Raw genomic sequence first — 9,319 nt, 5'->3', positions numbered from 1 at the left:
ACACCCAGGGTCGATTCCCGGGCTCGGCTCTGGGTTTTTTTCCGTGGCTGGCTAGACAGAATTTGACCGCTAATAAAACTATTTTTATTTTTAATTTGGCTGAATAAATTTTAATTTCTAACATGGCCATGGGTGGTACCGGGTCTGGGGGTCCTGCTCAGGGTCACACCTGCCCCAGGAATTCTGCCCCGGGTCCGGGGTCCCCTCATCCCCTCCGAGCCTCGTCCCAGGAGTCACGAGCAGATTTTAAGTCACAAGCACCAAAACATCTCAAAACCACATGAATATAACCCCAAATATATGATCTGTAACCCCAAGGCAACCCCTAAACCTGTTATTTTGCAGCACTTTGAAATGCCCTCATCCCCCACCTTGAGAGGAAAAAAGAACTGCCAGAAAAAGGAGTTTTGACTTAAATAACATTTTTTTTCTTTGGTTTTTACCTCATTTTTAATTTATACAATAAAAAAATCACTTTATGGCACCCAGGGGCAGCAGATCCCTGAAGCGAATGGCGACGGCCGGGACTCCGTCAGCAAAGAGGCACCAAAATCCGGAGGATTTGCCCCAAAAGGGCAAGCGTGAGGTGAGGGACGGATGGGGGGCTTCGGCAAAGCTCGGTGGGGGTCCTGTGTGACCCCCACCCCACCCCCTCATCCAGCCTTTTCTGCTGAAAAAAGCCAAAAAAAGGGAAAAAACCGGCGCGGGGTGGTGGAAGGCACTTGGAGAGTCTGGTCAGGCGAACATGGTGAGCTGGAGCCACTGGGGAGGAGGAGGAGGAGGGTGAGGGAGGAAGGGGAGCAGGAGAGGGGGAAGGAAGCGTGGGAAAAGCAGGAGAAGGAGGGAGAGGAGGAGGGTGAGGAAGGGCAGGAGGAAGGCCTCGAGCTGCCCCCGGTACCTGCAGCAGGTCGAAGGTGACGACGCCGTCCTTGTCCACGTCCATGGCCTGGAAAAACCCTGAGGGGAGGGAAAGGCATTGGGATCTGGGGGGGGGTTCCATTCCTGAGGGAAAAGCGTGGTTGGGAAGGATCATTTGGGATCTGGGAGGGATTGAGTGGGATCATTTGGGATGGGGTAAGAGGGATCAGTTGGGATCATTGGGGATCGGAGTGGGAGGGATGGTTTGGGATCATGGGGGATCACTCAGGACTGAGGGAAGAATGATTTGGGATGGTTTGGGACAGTTTGGGATGGTCTGGGACGCTTTGGGGTGCTTTGGGATCACTCAGGACTGTGGGAGGGAATGGTTTGGGATGGTCTGGGATGCTTTGGGACACTTTGGAATCACTGAGAACTGTGGGAAGGATGGTTTGAGATCACTCAGGACTGTGGGAGGGATGGTTTGGGATCACTCAGGACTGTGGGAGGGATGGTTTGGGATCACTCAGGACTGTGGGAGGGATGGTTTGGGGTGGTTTGGGATCACTCAGGACTGTGGGAGGGATGGTTTGGGATGGTTTGGGATCACTCAGGACTGTGGGAGGGATGGTTTGGGATGGTTTGGGATCACTCAGGACTGTGGGAGGGATGGTTTGGGATGGTTTGGGATCACTCAGGACTGTGGGAGGGATGGTTTGGGATCACTCAGGACTGTGGGAGGGATGGTTTGGGACGCTCTGGGACGCTCTGGGGTCATTGGGGTGCTCGGGGGTCACGGGGCTCTCACGGAACATGGTCTCCAGGCGCACGAGGCAGCAGACGAAGCTGTCGAAGTCCAGGGCCAGGTCGGGCTCGGCGTAGCGGGTGATGAGCAGCTCGTGCAGCCTCTTGCTCAGCCGGTAGCCTGGGCCAGGGTACAGCCCGGGGGTCACCCGGGGGTCCCGGGGCAGGGGAGGGTCCCGGGGGTCCCTGGGGGTCACCTGCAGCCTCCAGCGCCAGGCGCAGCTCGTAGGCACTGATGGAGCCTGACTTGTCCAGGTCAAACTTGCGGAAGATGCTCTGGCAGGAACAGCCCCCCAAGGGGCAGGGGTCACCCAAAACACCCCAAAATCCCCCCCAAAAGAACAGAGGTCACCCAAAACACCCCCATGTGCCCCAAAATTCTCCCCTCAAAGGAGCAGGGGTCACCCAAAACACCTCCCTGTACCCCAAAATCCCCCCCAAGTGGAGACCACCCACAAAAAAAGATGCCAAAACCTTCACCGCACACCCCAGCACCCTCAAAAAAGTAGGGAAAAGAGTGTGAGGGGGGGGTCTCAAATCAGGAGGGAGACCCCAAATTGCCCAGAAGCGAGGAGAGCCCCCAGACCCACCAGGAACAGGAGAGCCCCCAGACCCACCAGGAGAATCTGCAGACCCCCCAGGAGCCGGGAGAGCCCCCAGACCCACCAGGAACAGGAGAGCCCCCAGACCCACCAGGAGCCGGGAGAGCCCCCAGACCCACCAGGAGATCCCCCAGACCCACCAGGAGAGCCCCCAGACCCACCAGGTAGTTGCGGATCCGGTTCCAGAGGACGTTGAACTCCACCAGGCCCAGTTTCCCGTTCCCGTCTTTCTGGGGGAGGGGGGTTAAGGAAAGGGGGGCTCCAGGGGTCCCCCCAGAGCCCCCCCGGCCCACAGGCACAGGATACGTCCATCAGGTTCACCATGCTGCGGCAGGACTCGATGCTGAAGCCCTTGGTGCGCAGGTCTTTGTCTGCCATGGGGAATTTCGGGGGTTAACGAGGGTTGGGGTGTTAATGAGGGACAGGGTGTTAATTGGGGGAAGGAATCCCGGCTCACGTTTGGCGATGATGCGGTTGAGGATGGTCTGCAGCTCGGTGACGCTGATCTCCAGGTCCTGGGGAGGGGACAGGGGGCGGCCCCGGTGTCACTGCCGAGCAATGACGTCACGGCCGAGCAGTGACGTCACGGCCGAGCAGTGATGTCATCGGCAACCAGTGATGTCATCGGTAACCAGTGATGTCACGGCCGAGCAGTGACGTCATCGGTAACCAGTGATGTCACGGCCGAGCAGTGACGTCACCACCAACCACTGACATCACTGCCAAACAAGGACGTCGTAGCCAACCATTGACGTCATGGCCAACCAATAACATAATCTACAACCAATGATGTCACTGCCAACCAAAAACGTCATGGCCAACAAATGATGTAATAGCCAACCAATGATGGAATTGCCAGCCAATTATGGAATTGCCAACCAATTATGGAATTGCCAACCAATTATGGAATTGCCAACCAATGATGGAATTGCCAACCAACTACACCATCACCAACGACGATGCCATCGCTACCCAACGACATCACGGCCAACCAGCCATGGAATTGCCAACCAGTGACATCGCCACCAGCCCTCACCGCTCCCTTACCGGCCCCGCCAGCTGCCTGAAGAGCTGCTTGAAGTTCTCATCGATTTCGCTCTCGCCCAGCACTTTCTGGGGGGAAAAGCGGAGGTTTTGGTAACCGCCCCGCCCCGGCGCCCCGCCGGCCCGTCCCCGCGGCCCCGGCTGACCTCGTCCGGCAGCGTGGCCTGGATCTTGTCGTCCATCTCCCTGCGGACAGACACAGCGCGGGCTGAGCGCGGGCGCGGCGCGGGCTGGCCGGCGCTGCCGCAGCGACGCTTACTCGGTGCCGGCTCTCTTCTCGGAGAAGACGCGGAGCACGAAGTCGCCCTCCTTGTTGGGCTCGAAGGTGGAGGGCACCACGATGTACTCGCCGGGCGGCAGCCGGAAGCGCGTGCTCACCTCGCGCAGGTTGATGAACTGCTCGGAGCGCGCGCGCGAGGCGTTGGCCAGGAAGAACTCCCGCTTCAGGTGCACGCCCGACCTCCCCACGTACTGCGGGCACCGGGGGAAACGCTCCAGAGCCGCCCCAAAAACACCCGCGGGGGCGGCCTGCCCCGACCGGCGCCGCGCCGGACCGGCGCCGCCGGCGCGTGGCACCCACCTCGGGAGGGACCTGCGGAGAGACGGGACACCGGGCACCGCGGTCGGTGACAGCTGACACCAGGCAACCACAGCTGGCCCTGACTGAGCCCAGCTGGCCCCGCTACCTCATAGACAGCGAAGCCAATGGTCTCCATGTCCTTGCCGTAGCGGCGCTCGCGGCGCCGGTGCTTCTGCATCAGCGCCAGCAGGAAGCTGCAGCCCGGCTCCCGCCCGCCGTCCTCGTCCCGGTCATCGTCCACCTCCTCCAGCTGGATCTTGAACTGGGGGTTGATCCAGAACGTGGCTGCAAAGGGGGCACAGGGGGCTCAGCGGGCGCCCGGCCCGGCGGGCCCGGGGCCGGCCCCGGCGCGTACCGGGGTAGTTGCGGCAGCCGCCGGCGGTGCTGCCGCGCCGCCACGTCCCGTCGTAGAGCCGCGTGTTCCACTTGCGGAACTTGCGGGACTGCAGCGCGTCCGGGGTGAGGTTGCAGATCTCCAGGCGGGTGAATTCCCGCAGGAAATCCCGGAAGGACATCCTGCAGGAAGAGTTTGTTTGCCCTCATTTCGGGGCTCGAAAGGGCCGGGAAAAGGGGTTTGAGTTGAACTTCTCCTACCAGAATTCCCCATCCTCCATCTTGACCATGAGCTGCTGGCGCAGCGCTGGCTCCACCGCGTGCCACTCGGCCGAGCTGCGGGGACAGCGGGGTCAGCGGGGCGCTGGCTCATTAGCGCTAATGAGCTCGGCGCTAACGAAGCCTCACCCGTCGCTCCAGGCGCCCGTCCACTCCACCTCTCCCCAGGGATTGCGCATCCGGATCAGCTCCAGGGCCTGCCCGCGGTACGGGATCTGCCGACGGCGCCGTCAGGGCTCCACCACCCAAAATCCACCCTTTTTCCCCCAAACCGCCGTCCGCCCTCACCTGCTTGGCGCCAGTCACCGAGTAGGCGTGGCCCTTCACCAGCTTCTTGAAGGTCACCGCCTCCATGTCGAAGGCGCTGGTTATCTGCAGGGAGCCAGCGCAGCGTTAGGCAGGGAGCGCCCCAAATCCCGCCGGTTTTGCCCCGAAACGCCGGGGGTGACTCACGTCGATGGAGCAGCCGAGCAGGGAGCCGCGCTCCAGCGCCTTGAGGATGATCTGGTAGAGGTCGGCCGGGGGCCGGCGCAGGTCGAACCACTCGGTGACGCCGCCCGTGAAGTCCTCGAAGCCCTCGGAGGTGCTGCCGCCCGACAGCGCCTCGTAGCAGCCGTTCACCCTGCGCGGCAGCCGGGGTGGTTTTTGGGGGGTTCTGCCCCAAAAAGGGGCGCGGGGAGCGGGGAGGGGCCGTACTTGGCATAGGCCTTTTCCAGCAGCGCGCTCCAGAACTCGGAGCCCTCGGCCGAGTGCACGAAGAGCAGCTTCCCGTCCTTGGTGGGCAGGAAATCGTCCACCACCACGTCCAGCCACTCGCCAAACTGCCAGATCTGGGGGCACAAGGAGGAGGGAGCCCCCTGCTTCATCCAGGGAAGGAGATTTTGGGGGGAAAACGCCCAGTTTGGGGTCCCACAAGGCAGCGGGGAAGTGGAGTTGCCATCATGGAAGTGGACACGAGGAACTGGGTGGGGAAAGGACACAAAGTACTGGGGGACCCTCCCAAAATTAGGGGTGTGACCAGAATGGTGGAGGTAATCCTCAAAACGCTGGGGGGTCACCCCAAATTTGCAGAGTGGAGCCCCAAAACTGTGGGAATTCCCCTCGAAATAGTCAAGGGGAGGCCTAAAAAGGTGAAGGAAGCCCTAAAATGGCGTGGGAACCTCAGAATGACAAGAGGAGACCTGAAGTGATGGTGGGAGCCCCCAAAACGTTGGGATTTGCACTCAGAACGGCAGAAGGGAGCCCCGAGCCCGGGCTTTGCTGACCTGGAAGTGGAAGATGCCGGCGTAGCCCTGCTGGAAGCTCTGCCCGTGCGGCACCACGCGGTGCAGGAGGGTCTCGTTGAGCGTCAGCGAGGCGATGGCCGCCAGCAGCCAACAGTCACCTGGACAGAGCCAAAAACGCCAAACCGTTGGCCGAGCCGCCCCCCAAACCGCCCAGAGCCGGGGCGGAGAGCGAGGATCCCTCACCCAGCGCTCCCTGGCAGATGTCGGTGCGCGTGGCGCCGTCCACGATGAACTGCGGGCGCGGGCACAGCTCCTGCGGGAAAGCCGAAATCAGGGAATGCTCCCGCGCTCCCACGCGACTTTTCGGGGGGCGCGGGGACGGAGCCGGGCTCACCGTGGGCCTCTTCCACTGCACGCCGCGCGTTTTGGAGGAGCCGGGGCCCAGCTCGCGGAAGCCGAGGGAGGCGGCGGCCGGGGGGAAGGAGGGGTCCCGGAACAGGGTCCCGGAGCGCCGGCACTCCTCGGCCAGCTGCCCGAAATCCTGGCCCAGGTAGCGCACGGCGTTGTCGTGCCGGCCCAGCCCCAGCTCCTTGGCCCGCTGCCGCCGCACCTGCGCCGAGACGCCGGTGCAGAACACCGGCACCACGGGCGGCTCCGCCATCCTGAGGGACCGCAGGGGCAAAAAACGGGGCTGAGACGGGCGGTCTGCACGGGGACGGGGAGGTTGGGGTTTTTGGGGGGGGGATTTGGGGTTTTGGGTGTGGAACAGGAAAAACACACTCGGGATTCAGGGAAAAACAGGGCTGAGATGGGCGGTCTGCATGGGGACGGGGAGGTTGGGGTTTTTGGGGGGGGATTTGGGGTTTTGGGTGTGGAACAGGAAACACACACTCGGGATTCAGGGAAAAATGGGGATGAGACGGGCGGTCTGCATGGGGAGGGCGGTTTGGGGGGATTTGGGGTTTTTTGGGGGGGGATTTGGGGTTTTGGGGGGGTGAAACAGGAAAAGTGTGCTCGGGATTTGGGGAAAAACGGGGCTGAGATGGGCGGTCTGCATGGGGAGGGGGAGTTTGGGGTTTTTGGGAGGGATTTGGGGGGGATTTGGGGTTTTGGGTGTAGAACAGGAAAAACACACTCGGGATTCAGGGAAAAATGGGGATGAGACGGGCGGTCTGCATGGGGAGGGGGAGTTTGGAGATTTTGGGGGGGGGATTTGGGAGAGATTTGGGGTTTTGGGTATGGAACAGGAAAACCACACTCGGGATTCAGGGAAAAACGGGGGTGAGACGGGCGGTCTGCACGGGGACGGGGAGTTTGGGGTTTTTGGGGGGGGGGATTTGGGGTTTTGGGTGTAGAACAGGAAAACCACACTCGGGATTCAGGGAAAAATGGGGATGAGACAGGTGCTCTGCATGGGGAGGGCGGTTTGGGGGGGATTTGGGGTTTTTTGGGGGGGGATTTGGGGTTTTGGTGGGTGAAACAGGAAAAGTGTGCTCGAGATTCAGGGAAAAACGGGGCTGAGACGGGCGGTCTGCACGGGGAGGGGGAGTTTGGGGTTTTTGGGGGGGGGATTTGGGGTTTTGGGTGTAGAACAGGAAAAACACACTCAGGATTCAGGGAAAAATGGGGCTGAGACGGGCAGTCTGCATGGGGAGGGGGAGTTTGGGGTTTTTGGGAGAGATTTGGGGGGGATTTGGGGTATTTGGGGGGATTTGGGCTTTTGGGTGTGGAACAGGAAAAACACACTCGGGATTCAGGGAAAAACGGGGATGAGACAGGTGGTCTGCATGGGGAGGGCGGTTTGGGGGGGATTTGGGGTTTTTTGGGGGGGGATTTGGGGGAGATTTGGGGTTTTGGGGGGTGAAACAGGAAAAGCGTGCTCGGGATTTGGGGAAAAACAAGGGTGAGACGGGTGGTCTGCAAGGGAAGGGGGACTTTGGGGTTTTTGGGGGGGATTTGGGGCTTTTGGGGGTGAAAACAGGAAAAAAATCTGGATTCAGGGAAAAACGGCGGTGAGATGGGTGGTCTGCATGGGGATGGGGGGGTTTGGGGTTTTTTGGGGGAGAATTTGGGGGTTTTGGGGAGGAATTTGGAATTTTCCCCCAGATTTGAAGTCCTGCCCGTGTTGTGTGGGAGGAAATTGGGGCGATTTTGGTGAGTTGAGAGCGATGCTGTTCTGGGGGAAAAAGCGAGAATTCCAGGGGCAGGGAAGGTCACACAGATCCCAAATCCTGGGGTTTCACCCCAAAATGGCCCTGTCAGAGTGAACTCCTGACATTCCCCACACGGGATAGCCCCAAAGCTGAGGAAATGGGGAAAGTGCCCCAAACTGGTCGTGCAGGTTGAGGTGTGGCCAGGGGCCCAACCCCAAGGGCCTTCCTCAAGCCCTGAGGGAGGTTCGTTAAGCTTTGGGGTGGTTAATTAAGCACTAGGCATGTTAATTAAATGCTAATCAGAGCCACCGAGGAACGACAGAGCCGTGACAGGGGTGGGGGCACAGCAGTCCCCCTCCCAAAATGAGGCTAAACTCGGGGTTTTCTGTCTCCCCAAGGGTCAGGGACACCCCAAACTCAGGGATTGTGCCCCAAAAATGCACAAATCAACCCCAAAATGGAGGTGAGGGGGAGTCCAACCCACCCTCCTGCCCAGGGGTCCCCCCAGTTCCCTGTGTCCCCCCTCCCTGACAGCGCCAGGTCCCCCTGCCCCCCTGCCCACGTACGTTTTTGGGGTGAAGTTCACAGAAACAGCCTCTTTTCACCCCGTTTCGGGGGCCTGGAGCCCCGGCAGGTGCCGCGGGGCGAGGGCCGGGCCCGGCTGCAGCTCCGCTGCCACTTCTGCCCCGGCGCTGGGGAGGAAGCACCGGAAAAGAACCAAAACCCCAAGTGCAAACCAGCACAGCTCCAGCCAAAGCAGCAACAACCCCCGTTCCCCCTGCCGAGGCGGCTCCGACACCCCAAAATCCCCTTTTTTGGCAAAAGCACGGCTCGGGGGGCGGGGTGCGGGAGCCCCCAGAGCTCGCAGCCCGTTCCCGGCTGCGGGCAGGGACGGGAGCAGTGCCGGGGGCGGTTTTTGCCCGTTCCGGCGGGTTTTTGCCCCGTTCCGGAGTTGTGTAAGCGGGTCCGGAGGCGCTCCCGCTGTGTCACCGGCCGTCCCCGCCCGGGCCCGCTCCGTACCTCTCTGCCGGCGGGGGCGGCGCTCCCGGTCTCGCCGCTGTTTTGGGGGAGCAAACGGGGCAAAAGCGAATTTGTCACCCCAAACTTCCTGGAGCGGCAAGGCGAGGCCGCCCCCACCCCGAGACTCCTCCCTGCGCCGCTCCCTCCCCCCGCGGGGAGCGGCTCTGGGGGAACCGGGGTGGGTTTGGGGAAAATCCTGCGGGAATTTCACCGCATTGGAGCGGGGAGGGGCGGGGTGGGCTGGGCACGGCGGGGGCACTGGGGGTGGGCAGGGGATGGACACTGGGGGGTGGGACACTGGGGGTGGGCAGGGGATGGACACTGGGGGGATGGACAGGGATGGACACTGGGGGGATGGACACTGGGACACGCAGGGATGGACACTGGGGGGATGGACAGGGATGGACACTGGGGGTGGGC

The 9,319-nt window shown here is 61.6% G+C and overlaps 1 protein-coding gene across 2 annotated transcripts; it reads right to left on the bottom strand.

The window, feature by feature from the left end:
- Window positions 1-405: 405 nt before the first annotated feature.
- Window positions 406-9,176, bottom strand: LOC146764896 (calpain-1 catalytic subunit-like). Of its 2 annotated transcripts, XM_085563907.1 has the most exons (23): window positions 8,900-9,114; window positions 8,446-8,571; window positions 6,121-6,388; window positions 5,970-6,039; window positions 5,766-5,884; window positions 5,197-5,330; window positions 4,954-5,122; window positions 4,789-4,872; window positions 4,630-4,715; window positions 4,483-4,557; window positions 4,244-4,404; window positions 3,995-4,173; window positions 3,889-3,900; window positions 3,568-3,779; window positions 3,455-3,494; window positions 3,312-3,377; window positions 2,722-2,779; window positions 2,571-2,635; window positions 2,426-2,494; window positions 1,860-1,938; window positions 1,667-1,783; window positions 899-957; window positions 406-762 (listed from the first exon to the last, which is right to left on the bottom strand). In XM_085563907.1, exons 3-23 carry the CDS (start codon window positions 6,385-6,387, stop codon window positions 736-738), a joined length of 2,148 nt encoding a protein of 715 aa, XP_085420033.1. In that variant the 5' UTR covers window position 6,388; window positions 8,446-8,571; window positions 8,900-9,114; the 3' UTR covers window positions 406-735. The 2 variants fall into 2 exon arrangements, with proteins under 2 accessions (XP_085420033.1, XP_085420032.1); XM_085563906.1 differs by lacking the exon at window positions 3,889-3,900 and having other exon boundaries at window positions 3,568-3,800; window positions 8,900-9,176.
- Window positions 9,177-9,319: the final 143 nt, after the last annotated feature.

Source organism: Lonchura striata, chromosome 31, assembly GCF_050655825.1.
Source record: "Lonchura striata isolate lonStrDom1 chromosome 31, ASM5065582v1, whole genome shotgun sequence".
Classification (NCBI taxonomy): Eukaryota; Metazoa; Chordata; class Aves; order Passeriformes; family Estrildidae; genus Lonchura; species Lonchura striata.
The sequence above is the reverse complement of the archived record's forward strand: the minus strand, read 5'-3'. Positions and strand labels throughout refer to the sequence as shown.